Source organism: Acomys russatus, chromosome 24, assembly GCF_903995435.1.
Source record: "Acomys russatus chromosome 24, mAcoRus1.1, whole genome shotgun sequence".
Taxonomy (NCBI): domain Eukaryota; kingdom Metazoa; phylum Chordata; class Mammalia; order Rodentia; family Muridae; genus Acomys; species Acomys russatus.
In genome coordinates, this window is record NC_067160.1 from 2544060 (window position 1) to 2567337 (window position 23278).

Here is a 23278-nt window from a genome sequence, read left to right on the forward strand (position 1 = left end):
ATGAGGTGCCATGTGGGTTCTAGATATCAAACCCAGGTCCTCTGGAAGAGAAGCCAGTGCTCCTAAGAGCTAAGCCATCTATCTGTCCAGCCCTGAGACAATTACAAATACATACATACATATGTGTGTGTGTGTGTAGTCCTAAGCCAATAAATACCTTCTTTCCCAAAGAGGAGACATTGCTCAGACACACACACAGGTGGATAGGCTGTCCAAAATCTTTCTGGCTAACTAATCAGCTGGTTCCCGAGTCCTTTAGGGTAGCATGACTCTGTGACATATCTCCCCTCCATTGCAGTGAGCTCTGCTGAGGCCTTGTGTGGGGAGTAACTTCCTGCTCCCAAAGTAAGAATTTACATGAGGCTTTGCTTTGGGTCGGTGTGAAGGTAGGCCACTTGGTAACTGACATTCCCTTCTTGGTGAACAAAGGTCCTGGACGGCATTTAAATGCCTTGTTTGTTTGTTTGTTTTAAGAAAAACTATGGCTGCCTTCTACAGCTCTCCTGGGTAGGCAAAGTCTCTATGGACTGTGGATCATCAAAGGCAAGGAATGATCAGGAAACCATCAAGGCTAGAGAGCGAGGGCTTCAAGGATGGGAGGTCACAGATGGTTTTGTCTTCTCAGCACGGTACTCGAGGTACACCAAGGAGGGATGGACCAATGTCAGAAAAATGGCAAGTCCCATGGACACCTGGGGAGACAGGAAGGATGGGTCAGGCCAGTACCTCTGAGTTGCACCATCACTAACAGAATACTGAAGTCTACAGCCTGTTTTCTACCCAGACCCAAGGTCGCCTGAAGAACGTGTGGTTTATTTTCATAATTTTCTCCTCTCTCTTTCTTAACCTTGAAAGTCTAATCCATCTCCTAACTGCGGGACTTACAGGAATGTACCACCACCCATGACTCATTCGGTGTTGGGGACCGAACTCAAGGCCTTGTGCATACTAAGCAAGCACTCCACCAATAAGCCACAGGCCTGCCCATTCTATGAAGCAGAGAACAGTGATCTAGAGGGCACTCAGTGACCTGTACAGGGTCATGTGACACGCTGGGGCGGCATCTGTTAGGCTGCATCTAAATGTTGAGTTAGGGCTCCTGATGCCTTAAGTGTAGCCTAACTTAAACACCTGATTTACACCTTGATCCTTAAAAAAAATTACATTTGTTTGTGTGTGTGTGTGTGTGTGTGTGTGTGTGTCAAGTGCCGCAGAGCACATAGGAGGTCAGAGGACAATGTGTAGCAATTGCATCTCTCCTTCCACTGTGAGTCCTGGGTACCAAACAGAAGTTTCCAGAGTCGGCCGTAAGCGCCCTTCCCACTAAGCCCTCCTTCCACCCTGATGATCTCTTTTTCTGAGGCAAGCAGAGTCACGAGTGGTCAGAACTCTGAATCCTAAGTGCGAAGTACACCTTAGCTGACTATGCCTTTGAGCATCTGAGTTTGTAAAGTCATTTAATCTTTGGCCCTCAACTTCCCGCCCCACCCAAAATCTGGAGAGTCCTGACTACCTCCCAAGGCTATGCGATTAGCATCCACTAGCTATGAGGCCCAAGGACTAATTAAAGTGTGGACTAACTTCCTGTCCTCAGACAAATGCAGGATATGCTGTGGTCATCAGGAAGAAGGCAAGGTTGGCCTGCACTAACTGAAAGCAGGAAACTTCTTAGCTTGAAATTCTGAGAGGATTTTGCATCCTGTCCTGGAGTAATATATATTTATGTCATGTTCACAAACAACTTTTTCTCCAGAACTATCAAAAGCACAGGGCCTCTGGGAAGTGGCGCTGTGTTAATCCTGTGACTGTAGGAAACACCATCTCCAGGCAGTTTTCTGCCTGTGACCCTAATGTGAGAAGTGCAACCCTGAATGTTTGTTTCCACGCTATTGAAGCCTCTACACATTCAGGCCTCCTGAGCCGGCTTAGGGTGCCCCCTGCTGGAGCCCTATGCAATAGGTCCAGCCTGGGTATCCTTTCTCTAGTCAAGGACCCACACACAGGCTGGACAGAACCAGGCTCTGCATGGTACTCACATAAACAGCGTTGCTCTCGGGGGAGACTTTGAACAGGGGAAACTGCAGCAGAGACACGATAGCTGACAAGGCCATCACCAGCCCAAAGAGCTTTCCAAAATGCTCTGAGGGAAAACTAGAGAGAAAGATGCAGATTTCAGTGAGGTTTTACAGCACACACACATACTCTGAGCAGGGGCCAGCTCCCCTGTCCTAGGCCTGCCCTTCACCCACTCAAGCAAGCCCTTCCTTCTCCGACTCTGCTCAGTTCTTCTAACCATAAGACAGAGAAGGCATTCTGGGCTCTAGGGGAACAGAGGGACCAAGGCCCAGGCTGTGCCTGGCAAGGTCTCAAGGAAAATACACACGCAGGTGCTGTCAAAGGAAGCACAAATGCAGTGTCACGGGCACATAAACGGGAAAATGTTCTTCTACCCTTCTCTGGGAGAGTTAGAACAGATAGCAGAGGGTAATAAGAGTCCACCAAGCAGTGAGAGACGCTCGCTGGACACCCACGCCCTGGTGTGCGAATGCGCCACCCTTCCCACCTGTATCCATCTCCAGTCACCACCACTTCCACATGTGGCCTCACCTGGCCACCTTCAGGCCCATCTACCCCCAACAATGCCCTTACTGCCAGCCCACTTCCCTTCTCCCCAAGCTCACTCACGCCAGTGTGAGGAAGGCAGCATTGCACCCATAGAGGAAGGAGCGGCTGATCACTTGCAGGATGAAGGTGACGTACTGCAGCTGGATGACAGGAATGGAAGCACACAGGGTGAAGCCCAGGGACAGCAGAGACGTCAGAGCCAGCGAAGGCACCGTGGAACAGAGAGTTGCAGCCGAGGAGGAGGAACCTGGTGCAGAAGAGGGGAGAGAAATAGGTGCCTGGAGCTGAGCCCAAGGAAACACCGAAAAAGCTAAGAAAGATCAGAACCCTCTAAACAGAACCAGGTCATGTCTCAAGACCAACTCCTCAGTGTTAACAACTGCCCTCTTACACGGCAGTCATAAGTGTCTGCTCGACTCAGTTTCCAAGGGCTCGCTAACTCACTCAAAGATGCAGTAGCCTCTGAGCAGGTGCCACACGCACTCTTGTCCTGTGTAACCCAGAACCAGAAAGGATGGTGGTGATGATGATGATGATCATTTAAACCACAACTGGTAATAGCAAAGGACTGGAAACAATCCAAACTCACCAACAGAGGGGCATAGTACCAATTACAAGCCAGCCAGATAACATAGAGCTGGGCAACAGTTATAAGGGTGAGGAAGGTCTCAGAATAAAGACAGTGTTGTAGAAAAGACAACTGCACAGTTGTGTGAACGGTACTCTGCATTTTATCTAAGAGAGGGGCGCACATAAATACGTGCTTATGTAGGTGATTATTGTACTTTAAAGAAAAGCAACAAAACCGCCCACTGAACGAAACAAGGCGATAAAGGGGAACATGAAGCAGAGATGGAACTAAATATCTTGTTTCCCAGTTTTAGGTTTGAGGAAACGTAAATGCTTAACTCGTGAATGTTTTCAATAAAATTCAAATAGGAAGGAAGGAAGCAAAGCAATCCCAAAATATGAGAAAACAGAAACAACAAACAACAAAAAATGGGCTGGGTCATGGTGGCGCACGCCTTTAATCCTAGCACTTGGGAGGCAGAGGCAGGCGGATCACTGTGAGTTTGAGGCCAGCCTGGTCTACAAAGCGAGTCTAGGCTAGTCAACGCTACACAGAAAGACCCTGTCTCGAAAAACCAAAAAAGTTCAATGAACATAACTCTGTGTGTGTATGTGTGTGTGCATGTGTGTATGTGTATGTATGTTTGTGTGCATGCGTGTATGTATATGTGTATATGTGTGTGTGCATATATGTGTGTATGTGTATGTATATGTGTGTGTATGTGTGTATATGTGTGTATGTGTATGTATGTGTGTGTGCATGTGTGTATGTATATGTGTATATGTGTGTGTGCATATATGTGTGTATGTGTATGTATATGTGTGTGTATGTGTATATGTGTGTATGTGTGTATATGTGTGTGTGTATGTGTGTGTATATATGTGTGTGTGTGTATGTGTATGTATATGTGTGTGTGTATATGTGTGTATATGTGTGTATGTGTGTGTGTGTGTGTATACACAGCATGTGCACATATGAGTATGTGTGTATGGTCACTGAAATACAAGAAAGGCAGAAGCACTCCTATAAGACAGGATGACATGAAGGCAGGAAAGGAAGCTATTTGGGGGAGGGAAGGGACCAGCAGGAGGGAGGCGGGGCAGAGGGAGCAGTAGAGGAGAGAGGAGAGTAAGAATGGTGCATATCGAGCACAGGAAATGCCATAATGAAGCCCATCACCCTGCACGCTGACGTCCAAATTTAATTTTAAAGAGGGTGAGCATACAGAGAGAGAACATCAGTGTGAAGTCTCCAAATACTGTTTCTCACTAGAGACCCAAGACCAGCTGGAGAACGGCCACTCTGAAGTGTGGCGCAGGGAACACGCCCTGTTGGACAGACTCAAGCCTCTCATTGCACTAGAAGGCAAAGGCACTGTCTAAAGTTAAGTCATGTCTGAGAGTCCCACATTTTAGACAGTTTAAGTTCCTAGTGGCCAAAGACAGGTCAGCGTGAGCCTGAGGAAGAGTGGTGAGGGCCACTGAGATGGCTCAGCAAGCACAGGCGCCTGTCACCAAGCCTGGCAACTTGTGTTCCGTTGCTGGGATCCACACTAAGAGGAGAGAGCTGAGCCCCACAAGCTGTTGCGGGACTTTCACAGGTACACCCTGGCATGCACTGTACCCACACCCAACATGAATAAACAGAATAAAAAATTGCTCAGCTAGGTGTGGTAGCACATGCCTTTAATCCCAGCACCCAGGAAGCAGTGGCTGGTAGATCTTCTTGAGTTCAAGGCCAGCCTACATAGTGAGGTCCAGGCCAGACAGGGCTACATAGAAAGAGCCTGTCCCAAAATCTCAAACAAAGCAAAAACAAAAAGCAAACTAACAACAACAGCCATAAAAAACCCCAAAAAACTGGTGAGGGCCGGATTTTGGTTCAGAGAAAGAGCACTTGCTGAGCACATGAGAAGCCCTGAGCCCCATCTCCAGCACAGAAGAGGAAGGTGGACAGAGAAGGATCACGGTTCTCTAACAAAACTGTCATCCCTCAAAAGAAAAAAAAAAAATTCAGGGAAGAGTCTATGTCATGGTATACACATATGAAACTCTCAAAAATAAAGTTTTTTAAGACAACAACAACAAAAAAAGGTAAAGCTTTAAAAACTCAGACACAAGCCAGCCATGTTGGCGCACACCTTTAATCCCAGCAGTCAGGAGGCAGAGGCAGGCAGATCATTGTGAGTTCGAGGCCAGCCTGGTCTACAAAGCAAGTCCATGACAGGTAAAGGCTACACAGAGAAACCCTGTCTCAAAAAATAAAAATAAAAACAAAACACAAAGAAAACAAAAAAGCTCAGACACAAAATAAGACCACTGAGCTTCAGTGTGTATCCAGCTAGACTCTACGGACACAGAAATTCCACTTGTCTCTAGTGGGACAAGAAGTCGCTGTGTCATCCTGAAACTGGTTAAGGAAAGGAGAAAGGCTAGAGGTTACTTCCGCGTGAAGAAGTGGTGGTGTCTTCTGGAGGAACTGTAGCTGCTAAAAGCTGGAGCAGTGATGGAAATAGCGCCCTAATCAAATCATGGCTCTCAAATTGATCACGGTGGCTGCGAAATCATCAGCTGCCTGAGCTGATGGGAAGCACTGTTAGGGATGGATCACACTAAGTTCTGACGCGGCCGATCCACCTGAGCGTCAGAACAGCAGACAGTAAACAGCAGGGGCCCGCAAAGGAACCAGAGAAAGGCCACAACTCCATTTCTATTTACTCTTGCCAAAGGGGGAAAAATTTGAGTTTCCTCCAAGCTTCGAATCTGCCTATTTACAAGAAATGCCCAATCAAAAGAACCCATTCATGAAATACCCAAAGGATGCCAAGTCCAAATGTGGGAAATCTGACAGGAAAAATATCTCGCTTTCTTCAACAAATAAACAAAAGGAGGGGTACTGACGTAAACTGCAAAGGACGGGAGTTGGAGGTGGGGCTATAACTCGGTTGTAAAGTGTTTGCTTAGCATGCACAAGACTCAGGTTTCTATTCCCAGTACCAGAAAAAGGAGGAGGAAAAAAGTCTGTTAGCTGAGCGTTGTGGTGAGCCTGTGATCCCAGCACTTGACAACAGAAGAATCAGAAGTTCAAGGCTATCCTCAACTACACAGTGAGCTCAAGGCCAGCCCTGGTTACACAGTAACTTGAAGGCTAGGCTAGGCAGGATGAGACTCTGTCTTAAATAAGTAAATATTTAAAAATAGAGATACAAAAGACACATCAATTGAATTTTGTCCTGTCAACTTTGTGTGGACTTTGTATGGAGACACTGAAAAAAAAATCAGTCATGAAACAATGTACTGAGGACCACCAGGAAGAAGTGAAAAACAGTTGCATATTAGAAAATATTAAGACCTGGTGCCATACACCTGTAATCCCTGCACTCGGGAGGCAAAGGCAGGTGGATCTCTGTGAGTTTGAGGCCAGCCTGGCCTACAAAGTGCGTCCAGGACAGCCAAGGCTACACAGAGAAACCCTGTCTCAAAAAAAAAAAACAAAAACAAAAAAGGGCGGGGGCTGCTGGAGAGATGCCTCAGAGATTAAGAGCACTGGCTACTCTTCCAATGGTCCTGAGTTCAATTCCCAGCAACCACATGGTGGCTCACACCCAACCACGTGCACTGAAGTCTGGTGCCCTCTTCTGGCATGCAGGGGTACATGCAGGCAGAACACTTGTATACATAAAAAATACAAATAATCTTTATTTAAAAAAAAAAAAAAAGAAATTATTGGGAATTTTCATGGTGATATTTATTGAAGAGAAGTTGTTTTTGTTAAGGAGAGCCTATGAAATAGTTGCAAGTAAATACAGTGCACTGTCTAAACTTGGTTTCAAAATACTACAGTGGGGTTAGGGTGCAGAGGGCTAAGAGGAAGATGGAGACAAAGCAAACTGGAAACGGGGCTCTCTCCCTTTAGCATTTACCCCCCAGCTCACCCGAGTGAAGCATCCCAGCACCCTCTGCGCTACCGACCACACCCACAGTCACATTCTAGCTCTGAGGCATGGCAAGCAGCCTGAAGCTTTCTTTTGCTCTCTCCGGCTTTTCCCATAACCCTCCTGCACTGTGCGCCCTGCTTAGCTCGAATACCTTGCAGAAAGGATCCAGATTCCTGAAGGCCTTACCCTGCCAGCTCTGCCATGCCACTGTGATCTCCTTTTCCTCCCTTCTTTGTCTCTTCCGTCCTGGTTTAGGTGTCAGCCTTCCCTGACAACAGCTCCGCCTCACCCAGGACAGGTAATGCGCCCTTTCTTAGTGCCCATAGCCCGCTGCCGGTTCGTGCTACATGCTCACAGAGGCTCCCTGACTCACAGTAGAGCTAAAATCCAAAAAAAAAAAAAAAAAAAAAAAAAAAAAACCTGTCGGAAGCCAAAAATACCAGCAAGTTGAAAATACATTTAACATACCTAGCCTATGGAGTTATCAGGGCTCAGTGTATGCTAGCACAAATATGCTCAGAACATTTCACATCCAGCTGGGCAAAACCACCTAACAGAAAGCCTACCACTATACAGTACAGTGTTGGATATCTCGTGTGATTTGCAGACAATGAGAGCAGGAACACAGACCGTCTGTGTGGGTGTGGCTTTGCCTCATCATAGAATCGGCGCCCGATCAATCACAAAGCATCCGTACTTTATACATTGTAGCTACCTCATCACCTTTCTCTACCCGATGAATTCGGAACAGCTTAAGACGACAAGATGAGCCTGTTTCATCCATTGCTAAGGCCCCATGACCAAGGATTGGATGGATGGATGAACAAGAGCGGAGAGAAAGGTTAAAGGCAAAGATCAGATGACAGGGGACGGCTGTGAAGATGTCTCCCCCTGGCTACCTGATCCCAGTCTCACCTGTCTTTTTTGCTTCCTTCTGATACTTCTGTTTAAGGCAGTCCATGAGCAAGCCATTCCAGGGGGCACACAGCACCCCAAAAAACTGGGTGATGGCAAAGGCATTTGTGAAGGCACTGACTGGTGAAGGCACAAAAAAAAAAAAGAGAGAGAGAGAGGCAGGGTTGGGTGTGAAGAAATTTCCAGGTTAACTTACAAGACAAGATCCTCCCATCCTGCCTTTCTCTTCTCTAGCCCTCCTCCCCAGATCCTCAGAAACAGGGCCCCCCCTTGGGGTACATAGGTAACTTTGCTAGCATTAGCACCCGCTCCCGAGTCCCTCAGGGCCCCACATTCCTACCAAAAGACTGCTTTGAAGCCCACATACCTTGCACTCTGTCCCCACCAGCCAAGTTGGTCAGTAGAGGGTTGAGGGTACCAATGAAGAGGTAGTGCCACAGCTGTATGATGGACAGCCACACCACATGCAAGACGAACCGGCGAGAGAGCACACAGCTGAGAAAAGAGTGCTGCTGCTCGGGTGCAGAGTTCTCTGCTGGAAAAGGAGGGACTGGCCATGAATGACAGGGAGAGAGGAAGGGCTGGATGAGCTAGCATGGCCCTTGGCAGGAGTCTCAGGCCTAGTTCACCTTCCACTCTTGTCTTCTATGAGCCTCCCAAAACAGCCCCGCCCCCACCCCCCACTGTGCTGTGTCATCTTATCTGTCTACCTTGGATGGCTCTCCTGCAGTTCCTCGGTGTCCTGAAATCTGATCTGTCTCTCCCAGCCTGCTCAATGACACTTTTTGCTTTATTACTTTCCTGATCTTCCTCAGCCGAGATGGTGAAACACGAAGGACAAGGAGGACATTGGGACAAAGCGAGAGCTAGTGATGGGCAGCTACTGCTCTCATCTGCTGTGTCCCCTGCCTTTCTTTCAGTCCCAGAATCCCTTATTTCCATAGGACTCCCTTGTTATCCCTGTCCAGGTGGGAGTGGGAGTTAACTGTTGCGTTCCTCACCCAGTTGACCAAATAACTCATTCTCCCTAAGTGTGCAGGCTGGCTACGGCGCTAGGACACACAGGATGCCCAGAGGCAGCTTGGTTCCACACCTCTGTAACCTTGCAGGTTCGCTTTCCTCTCGACTATGTGAGCCTTCCACTGTCCTCTTTCTTACTATTTTTATTGTTTGAGATGGGGTCTCGCATAGCTGAAATGGCCTCGAACTCCCTATGTAGCTAAGGTTGACGCTGAAACTCTGGTTCCTCCTTCCACTCTGCCTCATGCTAGGATTGAACCCAAGACTTTGCATATGCTAGGCAAGGCCTTTATCCTCTGAGCTCTATCTCTCTTTCTTTCTTTCTTTCTTCCTTCCTTCCTTTTTTTTCCTTAACAAATAAATTTTATTGTGTGTATTTAAGGCATACAGCATGCTGTCATCGGGTACATATAGATAGTAAAATGGTTACCATAGCAAAGCAAATTAACATATCCATCATCTCACATTGTTGCCCATTTTTTTTTCCTGTGTGCCAAGAACAGCTAAAATCTGCTCGTACAGAAAAAAAAAAAAAAATCTCAAATACAATGTAATTCTATTAACTGCCCTGCTCTGGAAACTGCTTTCTCCTGCCCAGCTGCTACTTCTGCCCCTATGACCTGCCTCTCTCCAGTCGCTCCCTCCCTCCTCCTATTTTTACTTCTACAGCAGCTAGCAATGATTTATAATATTTGTAACCAAAGACCCAGAGCAGACAGAGGAGGGAAAGGAGGAAGTGATGGAAAACGGTACAGCTCCAGGAGACATAAAGAAATGGAGACACACATGCCAGCCTTGACGCCCTAGGAAAGGGCAAGACCGGGCAGCGGAAGGTAGATCGCAATGTGGAGAGAGCTGGGGTTTGTGGGTAAGGCAAGAAAGAAGCACTGGAAAGGCACAAAGGCTCTGCCTTCTCTGAAGTGAAGGGATTGACGAAATGCTTTTGGGATCTTCCTTGCCTGGCTGGCCTCCTTCTGAGGCCCTAGGAAGACTTCCTGGAGTTAAGAGCAGACGAGAAGTCACCAAGGTACAGGCAGGAGTGCCGGTGTCTGCAGGGGACATAGGTGAACCAGAACTTACCTTCCTTTGATGAAAGAAATTCCTTTGACTGCAGCTCCCTGGCCTCATGCTCAGCCACTTCCCTCTCTTCCTTTCTGGTGCCAAACCTGGTGCACAAGCTGTAGAGACAGAAGCCCAGGCGGCCAGGCCAAGGACGATGAGCTGGACCAAAACAAGACCAAAGGGAGCAGTGCAGAGAGTGCTCATCGCATTTCGTAGGGAACCACTTTTGAACAACCTTGATGGCCAAGTGGCAGCCTAGGCCAATTAAATCAGAACGTCTACTGGCTAATTGCCAAGTTCCCATTTTTCCCACTTTAATTTTTTTATTGTAGTGGTTTGACTTATTCTCATACATAGACAAGTTTGGGGTGCCCCGGAAGTATGCAAGGAGGGAATGGGTCTTGTAACAAGTCTCATCTCTGGCTCTTCCTCACATGGCTCCAGCTTACCCCTTGGAGCCTCATCTTCTCAGATGGAAAACAAAGGCATGGCTATCAGTGGGGAATGTGGCTGTGAGAATGGAACCAAAAAGCACACGGGGTATAACAAATAGTGAGCAAGCAGCAAATGAGATGCCCCCATGACTCCCGACAACCGACAACGGACATGATCGCAACACTACACCTTCTCTGTCTCCATCCTTGGCAACGGGACTCTGCCTATTTCTCATTGTCATCTAGGCCAGACACATAAACCACTCTAGCCAAGACAACGTAACATACAAAAGTAACACATCAATTCCAAGTCAAAGCCCAGAACCATGTGCAATTTCTGCCCCCATCTCTGAACTCCAGAACCACTCTGTGTATACACCCAAGTAAGCCTGCTGGAGCACTAGCCTGTGACACAGACATCCCTGTCACTTCAAACCCAATGTAAGCGAAGCCACGGCAGACCAGCCAGCTCCCTGCTAACACACAGATGATCAGAGGCAGATGTGATAAGATCCTCCAAGTCTGGCTCTAATGTAAGAAGCAATGGAGAGGTGGCTCAGCCATTAAGAGGACTTTCTGCTCTTGCAGAGGATACAGGCTTGGTTCCCAGTACCCATATGGCAGCTCACACCCATCTGTAACTGTAGTTCTAGCTCTGACATCCTTTTCTGACCTCCATGGGCCCTAAGCACACATATGGTACATATGCATTTACACAGGCAAAATAGTCATACACATAAAACAAAAATAAGTAAATCTTTAAAAAAAAAAAAAAAAGAAGAAGAAAAGAAAGAAAGAAATGCTTAGTATCCTTGTTGGGCAGGAGTAGCTAACTAATACACTCTTCTCCTGTAGCAGGTTTAATCTTCCTTTTTCCCACCTCAGATCAGACAGGGTGTTGGCCAATCATGCTTACCCATAGCTGTAGTTGGGAGGCAGTGGGTAGGGAATATGTCCCCAGGGCATCAAGAGGAAGGTACGCCCAACATGCCAGACGCTGCAGACAGACAGGAAGAGGAAGGAAGCCTTGAGACGGATGCCCCGCTCATAAAGAAGCTGTGGAGAAAACAGCAACATGTCAGAATAGCACAGGTGCTCACAGGAGCGTCACAGAGCGCAGTCAATAGTAGAGAGAAACCAAAGTGCCTCTGGATGGAAGAAGGAATGAACATAAAGTGGTACAGCCACTTGATGGTATGATATTCAGCCTTTAAAAGGGAAGAATATCATGGCACACACCACTTCAGACAAACCTTGAAACATGACACCAAGTGAAGATCGGCAGTCCCTCCCCCCCCCAAAAAAAAACCCCAATTCTGTATCATTCTACTTACAAGAAATTCTTGGGATAGCCAAACTCATAGAAAGTACAATAACAATTGCCAGAGGCTGGAAACAGGGGTGAGAAGCCTGAGAAACTTGTGTTTAATGGGTACAGGGTTCCAACTTTATAATGTGAAAATTTCTGGAGATGGTGCTGGTTGCTCAATAGCATAAACGTAATTAAATTACCCGTACACTTAAAAAATGGCTGTGGTGCCAAGTGTGGCCTCTGATCCCAGCACTTGGGAGGCAGAAGCAGGTGGATCTTTGTGAGTTCAAGGCCAGCCTGGTCTACAAAGCAAGTCCAGGACAGCCAAGGCTACACAGAGAGACCCTGTCTTGAAAAACAAGAAGAAAAAGAAGGAGAAGGAGGAGGAGGAAGAGGAGGAGGGAGGAGGAGGAAAGAAAGAAAAAGAAATGGTTATGGCTCAGCAAGATGGTTCAGAGGTTAAAGATGTTTGCTGCCAAGCTTAATGATCTGAGTTCAACACCCACAACCCACATAGTGGATGGACTCCTTCAAATTGTCTTCTAACCTACACACACACACACACACACACACACACACACACACACACACACACACCGATCGATATTTTAAAATTTTTTTGATAGTAAATGTTACGCTCTATGTAAAGTATAAGAGGCAGAAGCTGAAAGACACATTTCCGAAGCTTGATCAGAGCCTCCTGCCTGCCCTCCTAAGCCGCAAAAGGATCTCCCGTCCTCAGGAGCCTTCACCCAGGGCCCAGTAAGCAGCATGGGAACCACCTTGTCCTGACCCTACCATCTTCTGGGACCTTCTCACATGACTTTCGGAGATCTTTTAGCCTAGAAGTGTTTCTTCCCCAGTGGCAAGAAGTTCTTGTGGGCAGCTCTTCACACAAGAGTTCAGCTTACAAAACATATCTGTGGGGAGCTTAGGAAGGACCCTCCCTGTGTTCTCCTGGGTGACTGACGTAACAAAGGGAACCTCTGAATTCCTCAACTTCCACGTTAGAAACCACAGATTGAGACAAACGTTTTCCTTTCACAGAGGGTGACTCTGAGGTCTGGGGAAGCAAAAATGGCTGCACAGGAAGCAACTGAGTCACAATTAGTTAAGAATTCTACTCCTGCTCCAGCCCTTCCCTCCCACTGCCAAAGAGAAGTCTGTGCATCCAGGTAAAGCCCTACCTGGATAGGGCAGGGAACCTTGAAAACTGCTCTTGTGTAGGCTCTGATTTAAAAAAAAAAAAAAAAAAAACTACTTGATTTGGGGTTCTTTAATGTGTCTACTTCCCTTCCAGCCCACCTACCCTAGATAGGAGAGAAAGAAGGCTAATAGGGGCAGGAGAAATAGACATTTTTAGACTCAGTTCCTTGGGCCGATCCCATTCTTTGTCACCAGGATTCCAGCAGCAAGCAAAGCAACAGAAACAAGCAGCAGCAGGAGCAACAGCAGACACAGCAGCCTCTTCGAAGTCTACTCCTGAGGATCTCTATCTTGAAGCAAGCGTCTCTATCTCGAAGCAAGCGTCTCTATCTAGCAGTGAGCATCTCAAAGTGGAGACAAAGCAGAGCATCTCAAAGATGAGCGATTGAGCTGGGTGGTGGCGGTGCACGCCTTTAATCCCAGCACTCAGGGAGGCAGAGGCAGGCAGATCACTGTAAGTTCGAGGCCAGCTTGGTCTACAAAGTGAGTCCAGGACAGCCAAGGCTACACAGAGAAACCCTGTCTCAAAAAAAAACAAAAAAACAAAACAAAACAAAACAAAAAACAAAGATGAGTGGTTGAGGAGGCCTGGTTAAATAAATCTAGCCGACTCCATGACTGGCTTCAGTTTCTTGCCTGAGCCTCCATTCTTAAGAAATGAGCTCAGCAGTTACTGGGAATCCCACAGATACTGGGAAGGCCTAGCCATCTGGCCTGAGGAAGATAAGGTTTCTCAAGGTTAGTTTACTGCAGGTCTAGAAATCTTTTGTCTTATCATTAACTCATGGCCGCTGGCTAAGGTTGCCCGCATCTTTCCAGTCTGCTCTCACATCTTCAGTTTGAATGCTCCAGTCATATTAAAGGTCACCAAACCCTCCCTTGGAATTCCCTCTGAATGTCTTTAAAAAGAGCCTGCAATCGTCAGTTTGTCTAAATGGTGATCCCTACATGCTGGACTTCTGCAGAAATACTGTTTTTGCTTTTTGCATGCGTCTTTGGATTCCTGGTGGTCTTTGAGGGGTCTAGCAATCTGGGCCTTAACACAATGAACAGCCAAACAATAGGAAGAGATACAAAAGCCAAGTCTCTGGGTTTGTTTGTTTTTGGTTTTGGGGTTTTTTGGGGTTTTTGGGGTTTTTTTTGGGGGGGGGCTCTATCTATCTCCTTTCAGAGTCTATACCAGGATGTTTACCAACTGGCATAGACTGTGCCCCGCCCCCCCACCTCACCCCGACCCCACAGGAGGCAGCATGTGCCCTCTCACAATTCTGTTTCCAGCGGACAAACCTCACACACCCTCACACAAGTCTGTCTGTTTCACATCCCACACTTGTGATCAAAACAAAAATCATGTCTTCATCCACTGCCCTCTTGTGCCACCAACAGAGGGTCTAGAGAGCCCTCGGGACTCAGACCCTGTACCCAGTGTGTTCATGGGGCTAAGTGAGGTTCATGAACCCACAGGTGGCCTAACAAAAGCCTGGAGAGAGCCCCAGGTTGGAGAGTTTGGGACCCAGCATTTTTCACTCATATTGCTCAGTCACTGGGTCCCAGCTTGTTGCCTCACAACTTAAATGTGGTTTCTACAGTGTCACCTATTACACCTTCCTTCCCACTGCAGGCTTCAAAGAGGAAGAACAGAGAGAGACAAGGAAGAAGGCTTTTGTTGTTGTTATTGTGGCAACCGGGTCTCAGGTAGGCCAGGCAGGCGTCAAGCTCTCTGTATAGCGTAAGATGACCTTGAACTTCTGACCCTCCTCTGCCTTCATCCCACTTGTGCTGGGATTGCAAGCATGCTACCAAGATCAATTATGGCGTTGAACTCTAGGCCTTATGCATGCAAAGACAGGTGTTCTAAAAATTGAGCTCGTCCCCGACATAAAGGTTTTCTTTCTACTCTGCCCTCACCCTCCTTCAAGGAGGAAATGTCCCTCAAAGTTCTACTCTACACATCCGCTTTATTTCACTGCAATGGCTTTTACGTCATGCCCACCTCTACCTGGTCACTGGTAGTAGAGACAGAGTTTACCATAGTTAGCTTAGACCAACCAGAACTTATCCCACGGTTTCCAGCAAGATGTTAGCCAGACAAAACTGATAGCAATGACTTAAACACTAAAATCCTTAGCAAAGCCAGGAATGGTGATTCCTGCCTGTAACCTAAGGCAGCCTAAGGCAAAAGGATCAAGAGTCTGAGCTAGCCTCAGCTACAAGAATCAGTCCAGCCTGCCCTATACAGTCAGACACTGTTCTCAAAACCAAATGAGCTGAAGTGAGATACCATGGCACACGTCTATAAAACCAGCACTTGGGAAGCCAAGGAAGAGGATGATGAGTTTGAGAGCAAACTAGACTGCACAGTGAGTCCTGGGCCAGCTTAAGAGGCCTTGTCTTAAATAACAATAACAATTTAATTTAATAAAACAAAAAACAAACAAAACCATTAGCAGAATGGTTGTTAATGGGCTACTAATATCCCTGCCAACACTTTGTTCCCCTGACACTCACGGCTAGCCCTTGGGAGAGATAGGCCCCTGGGTAGTCTCTAACGCCCTCACTAGCCCTTTCCAGAGTGGAAGCATGCATCAGCAAATGCAACCTTTTACAGAGTCCCCAGTTTTCATCCATCCCTAACACAAGGGATAACGTGACCACGTCCTCCTTCCTCACTGAACAAAGAGTATAAGCTCAGTGTAAAGAGGGAGCTTAGTAGTCACCAGCTCGGCTCTAGAAGCAAACAGGCCTAAGCGCCGGTTCAAATACCCTAGTTACCCACACAGAACCTTTGGCAAGTACCATGTTCTCCCTAAGACTCAAATGTGTCACCTGAGGAATGGGGTTTAAACAGTGCCTACCTCGAAGGTTGGCAGAAGTCATGCAGGGCTCACAGGACAAGTGTCGAGAGTAAATAAGGGTTTGAGTGCTTAGTAAAAGTGGATTAATAGCATCATGTGTGGGAATGTGTGTGCGAAAGTGTATGGAGGCCAGAGGACAGCCCTGGGTATCGTTCCTCAGGAGACAGGGCCTTTCACCGGCCTCGGGATCTGCCAAGTAAGCTAAGCTAGTCCCAGAGCTTCACCTGTGTCCAACACCCAACACTGGGATTGCAAGAGCACAGCAGGACTCTCAGCTTTTTCACGTGGGTTCTGGGAATCTAACTCCGGTACTTGTGCTCACACAGCGGGCACTTTGCTGACCAGGACACCAGCCCCAGCTCCTGGCATTTTTTACCTTAATGATGAGGAAGACGGCTGAGGAAGAGTCAAATGCTCCGTTGTAGAGGGTAATGATGGTTGAACGGTGTTTGCCAAAGAGATTTCCAACCTGAAGAGGACAAGACAAACCTCGCCGACTTATTTACTCACCAGACAACTATTTTCCCTCCTCAGCACCCAGCATGTGGCGGGCATGATTAATGTCCCAACCCCCCTTTGCACCCCAACTCCTCCCACCCTGGTTTGGGTCAACAGATGGTGTGTGCCCCTCCCCTGGGTGCCTAGGAAAGGGAAGGGGGCACAGGCTCACACCTGCAGGTTGGTGATGAGAAACAGGATTCCTCCCACGGCGAGCATAGGCATGGCGAGGAAGAGCAGGACAGCAGAGTCTAGAAGCATGAATGGCACAGGGTGACTTCACTGTCGCTGGAAACCCCCAGAAGCTATGCATTCGCCTCTCTCCTCCAAGGTGCCCCAGCTCCCACCACCTTCAAACTCCCAACACCACCACAGCAGCTCCTGGAACTCTTTTCTGCTGGTACACTCGGAGGGCCTGGGGGGACGGTCATGTGACTCTCTAGTCCTTCCTGCTCAGGTGTCCTGAGACCTCCCTGCCCCCTTTCTCTTCAGCAAAGATGGTTCTGTGTCTGTGGCAGGCCACAAAGGCCTGCTCCATCACCTCTGGAGAAGAGGATTCCGGAAGCAGCCTCCAAATCTAGCCTCAAAACCACTGTATAACCACGACCTCAGCTACCTTCTGAGTATGCCTGACTCTCCTCACTTGCTACATAGAAAGGAGAGGCTATCCTGCCTCACCGACGCTCTGTGGAAACAGAAAGAATCCCCCTTGACCTCTTCCTCTGGCTGTGACATTTTGAGCACTTCCTTCATGGCAAGCGTGGCACTTGACATGAGAAATGCTACATGAGTAAGCATGCACCTGGTTCTGAACAAAACAATGACAAAAAACAAGCAAAACCAACAGGGAAGCAACAGGCCTCCTAAGTGTTGGATAATCTCTAAATGACTCAAAGCCACTAAAAATGTGATTTATTTCTTTTATGTTTTATTTATTTGTTTAATGAGATAGGATCTCTCTGTGTGGCCCTGGCTGTCCTGGACTCATTCTGTAGACCAGGCTGGCCTTGAACTCACAAGGATCTGCCTGGCTCTGCCTCCTGAGTGCTAGGATTAAAGTGTGTGTCACTACCACCTGGCTGAAAAGTGATTTTAAATAGGAATAATTTTTCCAATAGGTAATCGAAAGCTTGCTGGTATATTAGGTTTGTGCTAGCATCCTCCTTTTTTTTTTCTCCTCACATTGTGTGTGTGTGTGTGTGTGTGTGTGTGTGGTATGTGCACGTGCATACACTGGCATGTGTGTGCAGGCCAAAGGACAATTTGTGGGAGTTGGTTCTCTCCTTCTACCATGTGGGTCCTGGGACTCAAGCTTAGGTCATCAGACTGGGTGGCAAGCACCTTTTCCCACTAAGACGGCTTGACAACCTCTTAAGTTAACTTCCGTGCTACGCCTGGGGAAGCTCTGGAAGGACGATTTTCGATGACTCACACTGTTTGCCATTCCCTTCCTGTCGTTAACAAATGTACATCTCTCCTAATGAGCTGAAGATTGGAGATCAGTTTCACAATAAAATCACCCTAGCCTCAATGCTTCTCCCAAAACAAAAGTCCTGTTTTATGGAGGAAGAGGGATTTTTTTCTCAGCTGGAGTGGCAGTTTGAATGGGCACAGCCACCACAGGCTCATATATTGGGATGCTCAGTCATTGTCCAGTGGCGCTGCTTGGCAGCGGTTAGGAGGCGTGGCTTGGTTGGAGGACGTGTGTCACTGGGGATGGGCTTTGGGGTTTAGAAGCCCAAGCCAGGCCCAGTGGTGTCTCTCTTCCTGCTGCACAGATGTAGAGCTCTCAGCTACCCCTCCAGCACCGTGTCTGCCTGCACGCCGCCATGCTTCCCACCATGCCGATAAGGGACTAAACCTCCGAAGATTGTAAGCCAGCCCCAATGAAATGCTTTCTTTGACAAGAGCGGCCATGGTCATGGTGTCTCTTCACAACAATAGAACACTGACTATGGTAGCTGGAGAAATGGATTAGTCAGTAAAGAAAGCCCTTGCCCTGGGAGCATGAGGATCTTCGGCTAGCAAGTACAACCTAATCACCAAGCTTAGCAGAATCAGCAAGGTCTAGGTTAAAAAAAAAAAAAAAAAGTGAGAGATGCTGCCTCAAAAAATGCAAGGCACCTGAGAGGCCCAAGGCAGTCTCCTGGCTTCTGCTTAAGTGTGAGTAAGGCAGCCACACACACTACACGCACACTCAACTCTACACATCAGTAAAATGAGAATAAATAGCAGGGGGTTATTGCACAAAGCTCACAAATGTAAACACACATATAAGCAATATAAATAAAGACACTTATTGCTCAAAACTTACAAACATGACTGGGGCTAGATTTGTTTGGACCAATGCACTCAGACTCTGGGTTTGCTAAACAGGGGTGGCGCCCCCATCATGATGCCAGCTGGCTCCAACACAGCTATTACACAACATATTTACAGAGTTTTCATTTCTCAAGCCCCAAAATGAAGCCACCTAATCTGACCCTGGAGAAGAATATTGGGAGTTACCTCTTGGCCAGCCTGAACCACATGCTTCTAGGCCCACTTCCCACCCTTTTTTTTTTTTTTTTTTTTTTTTAATCTGTGGCCTCAGGCAAGTCACCAAGCTCCCATTTCATCTCAGTAGTCCACTTAACAAAGGAAAGGAAAACAGGCAAGACTGGAAAGCCCCGACTTTTTTTTTGCCCTGACTTTTATAGTAATCACTGGAAGCAATTTTTTTTTCTTCATGCAACAGGGCTGTCGATTTTGATTCTGAGTGAAGATATTCTCAAAATTATCATGCGTGTTTAAAAAAAAAACCCGAGAGAACATTTTAATACTGTGTAGACATAGTTCTTTCCTCAGGAGGATTAATTTTTAACAGACAAACAACTCTTGGGGATCCTTTCCAAATTGTGGCTCTCTGTCGAAAATACCACGGGCCCTTTGCCTTCCGCACCTGGGCCATCCATCATCCGGTGCCGCCCGAGCTTGTCTGTCCCACCCACCCATCTGCACTTACCTGCAGAGGTGAAGGCGATGAGCAGTGTGGCACAGGTATAGAGAAATCTGAAATACAGAAGCATCCAATTAAAAGAAGAAACATGCGGACCAAGCCGGAGTCCGCCAGCCTGACGTCCAAGACGAGGTGGAACCTGACTGCACTGTCAGCCAGCAACTCCAGAGGCACGGCCACGTCTGAGAGGCTCAGCCCCAGAAAAGCCCTGATTGATAGACGGAGAGGTAGGCGGCCCCGAGGACAGCAATACGATGGGAAACCTCAGTGGTGGACCAAAAGAACCTTGTATCACCTGCGCGAAGAGTTGATTCCTTTAACTGATGTGGGAAGACCCAAATGGACTTGGGTGGAGCTATTCCACAGCAGGGGAGCCTGGACCACGTGAAACAAGGCAAGTGAGCTGGGCACCACCACTCATCCATCCCCTGCCTGACTACAGATGCGATGAGAATTGCTCCCTTGAGTTCCTGACGCTGTGACGTCACTACCATGACGACAGTAACCTGGAACTGTGGGAAAGAGCTTTCTCCCTTATGCGGCTTTTGTCCGAGTAGTTTATCCCAGTAACAGGAAAATAACTAAGACGATGCATTTTGTTCATCCCAGGGTCTAAGGCTAAGCTGGGAAGTCTTGGATCATGAGCTCAACTGACAGCATGATGTGTTAAAAAAAAAATACAAACAACAACAAAACTCAGAAGCACAGTGGGCAAGGCATAGTCCCTCTTGTCCTGAGGCCAAGCCCTTGGGAAACGGGGCCGATGCCCAGTCTGCAAATCACAACCTTGAATTCTAATTCCTCCTCCACCTATGTATGACTTTGGACAAGGTGCTGCCTTTCTCTGGGCCTTGGTGGCCTCTTCTGGAAAAGGAAAGGGTTAGTTATGACACACAGCCAAGAATAGCTATAAATGTGAACTATCAGAATCATAAACTTAGTAAAAAAAAAGTTATCAAGATGTGTGTGTGTGTGCGTGTGTGTGCATGATGCGTGTGTGTGTGTGTGTGTGTGTGTGTGTGCACGTGTGTATGTGCACACACACACACACTGCTTGTAACCTGACTGCTTGGTTATTGAGAGTTCAGGTGACAACTTGGTGTCACAGTGTCAGAGAGGTTGGACATGCCTGGATCAGACTAATCTAGATTCCAAACTCAGTCAATGAGTTCGCAGCTACGGGTGTGACTTAAAAGTTGTAGTGGCTTGAATGAAATGCCCCCAGTAGGTACATACGTTCATGTACTTGGTTCCCAGTTGGTGGAAAGGTCTAGAAGTCATTGCCTGGTTGGAGCAGGTGCATCATTGGTGGCTAGCTTTGAGGTTTCAAATGCCTAAAACCACTCACAGTATACTCTGCTTCCTGCTTGTGGATCCAGATGTGAGCTCTTAACTGCTGTCCCAGCTGCCTAAGGCCTCGCCTTCCCTTAACCATCACAGAGGCTTGAACCACAAGCCCGATTTAGTGTTTACTTTTATAATTTGCCTTGGTCATGTTTTTTGTTTGTTTGTTTTTTATTTTTGTGGTTTTTTTTTTTTTCACAGCAACAGGAAAGTAACCAATATAGAAGTAAACACTTGCCTGGCTTTACACGAAGCCCTGGGTTCCATTCCCAGCAGTGTTAAAAAAAGAAAAACACAAAGTTCAAGTGATTCCAGGAACAATCCCAAGGTTCCAGGGCCCCCTTAGTGGTGGAGGACTTTGCAAAGACAGATAACAAAAATGGTACCATAAAGCAGAGGAAGTTCAAAGGTCACGTGGTGGGAAAGAAGAGACAACAGGAAATGAAAATTCAAGTTCTCCCCAAAGCTTGAAGTGTAAGGCTCTTGCTCTGCCCTCTCCTCCCTCTCATGACACACATGCTCCTGCTCTAGGCTCTATCGGGGCTCAGCAGACCCCAGCCTATCAGTGAACCTTGCTCTGAGCATTATTGTAATCAGGAGGCGGCAGAACCCTGTAAATGCAACACAAGGTCTCTCACTCCAATCCAAGGAAAACCCAGTTTTGATAGAGCCTCCTGTCTAGTCAGAGGACACCTGAAAGGCCACCATTGTGGTCATCCAGAAAACGATGAGCAGGAAAGAGCAGAAACAAGGCCTGCACTACCTCGCTGTGAGGCCCTGCCAGAAATGAGGCTGGGGATCCCAGGGACAAGGAGAGCAGATAGCATCAACCTTACAATTTGTTACTTTTGTAATCCTGGCCTCTCAGGAAGTCGAGCATGTAACAGGTTAAGACGTTACCGACTGCAGAGGAAGGAGGAAAGGAAAGGGAACCAAGGGAGTAGGCAGAGGGTGGTGCTATGGAAGAGTCCACGCCCGGTGATCCAGCCACCATGGGAGGGTTTCTCCCCCAATCCAGCCTCTGCCCAGGCTTACATGGCTGTAAGGCGGGCCACTGTAGTCTTGAAGCGGTCGAAGATGTAGCCGGTGGGGAAGGTCATGAAGTTGTTCATGAAGGATGCCAGGGTGAAGATGAGTGAGAACTTCTCATCCTGAGCTTTGGAGCCTGGGGACGAAAAGTTCTTAGGAACCCCAGTTTCGGGAGCCAGAATCAGCATCACCCCCAACCTTCCTACCAAGTTAGTACCCAGACAGCTTTGGGGATGGGAAAGCTGGCCATCAAATTGCATTAAAACGTACAGGTCGCTGGGCGTGGTGGCACGTGCCTTTAATCCCGGCGCTTGGGAGGCAGAGAGGCAGAGGCAGGTGGCTCGCTGTGAGTTCGAGGCCAGCCTGGTCTACAAAGTGTGTCCAGGCCAGCCAAGGCTACTACACAGAGAAACCGTGTCTCAAAAAAACAAAACAAAACAAAACAAAAAAACCAACCAAACAACCATTAAATAAATAAAATATAGAGTTCTCTAAAGGCCCTTTAAAAGCTGGTGGTCCCTTCCTTGACACCTCCACACAGAGGGCTAAGAGGGTGCTGACAGTCCCTCCCCTCCCCTCATAGAAAGGCTGGCAAGATGAGGAATGACTGGACTCCTCTCTACGCTTTTCCACCTCCCAGGAGCCAGGCACAGCCTGGTTAAAAAGCCATCTCTGTCCTTACCAGGAGACTCTGTTGAGTTGCTCATGACCAGGCAGTCCTGTGTGCAGGGCTCTACAAAGTAGTTTTCTGCTTTGAACACAAACAACAGTGACGTCCAGCCAAAGAGGACACCCGCAAAACCGATGCATTCCAGCAGCCCAGTCAAGAGAGTGGCCAAGTAAAGGGGCAGGCCCTGTCTGGCCATGGTCTGAGGTAAAGTGGGTCCGCAAATTCTATTCTGAACTTCTGAGGTGGACCACTGCCGGTGATGTGTGGGAAATTCCTTTGGCAAACCCTGGACTTCAAAGAGCCTTCTTGTTCCAGCTGTCTCTGAGTTGATCAGGGAGTACCACAGGATGCTTAGACTGGATCCTGGAAAAGAAAGCAGAAGTAGCCTGGTACAGGCAGCGTGTGGGAAAGGCAGCGGAGGACAAGGGGTCCTCAGAAAACTTTCATACATGACCAGAGAATGTGGCTTAGCCATAGACTATTACCTGGAGTTCATTCCCAAACATGGAAAGAAAAAAACAAGCAAACATACCTCCTCTCATTCACCGTTTCAAACACATCTCCTCTCATTCACTGTTATCTGTGAAACCATCCATGGATGAGGAGATAAGGCAGGTCTCATGGCAAGCCATAGAGGGGGAAAAAAAAAAAACATCCTGCCCACTGTTTGAGGACATCACAAGCTGAGGTAGGAATCCCTGACTTGAAAGTCTGAATACAGAGCATTCGCAGGCCATGAGGGACCATGTGCGCCCACCTACAGGCAAGTGCTGTGTCTAGCAGCTGGAGCTCTTCAGTGCGA

The 23278-nt window shown here is 47.6% G+C and overlaps 1 protein-coding gene across 1 annotated transcript; it reads right to left on the bottom strand.

Annotated features, from left to right (window-relative positions):
- Window positions 1-461: 461 nt before the first annotated feature.
- On the bottom strand, window positions 462-22861 carry Slc43a3 (solute carrier family 43 member 3). The gene is made up of 13 exons (XM_051166642.1): window positions 22489-22861; window positions 21813-21942; window positions 19440-19486; window positions 16610-16686; window positions 16314-16406; window positions 11481-11620; window positions 10145-10246; window positions 9689-9713; window positions 8416-8563; window positions 8049-8168; window positions 2686-2872; window positions 2037-2151; window positions 462-692 (listed from the first exon to the last, which is right to left on the bottom strand). Exons 1-13 carry the CDS (start codon window positions 22670-22672, stop codon window positions 588-590), a joined length of 1473 nt encoding a protein of 490 aa, XP_051022599.1. The 5' UTR covers window positions 22673-22861; the 3' UTR covers window positions 462-587.
- Window positions 22862-23278: the final 417 nt, after the last annotated feature.

Coding starts and splice junctions, on each gene's coding strand:
- Slc43a3 (XM_051166642.1), bottom strand. CDS start 22,672: ATGGCCAGACAGGGCCTGCCCCTTTACTTGGCCACTCTCTTGACTGGG. Junction 16,407..16,609: donor TTCTCATCACCAACCTGCAG/GTGTGAGCCTGT, acceptor TGTCCTCTTCAG/GTTGGAAATCTCTTTGGCAA. Junction 2,873..8,048: donor GAAGGAAGCAAAAAAGACAG/GTGAGACTGGGA, acceptor CTTCTGCACCAG/GTTCCTCCTCCTCGGCTGCA.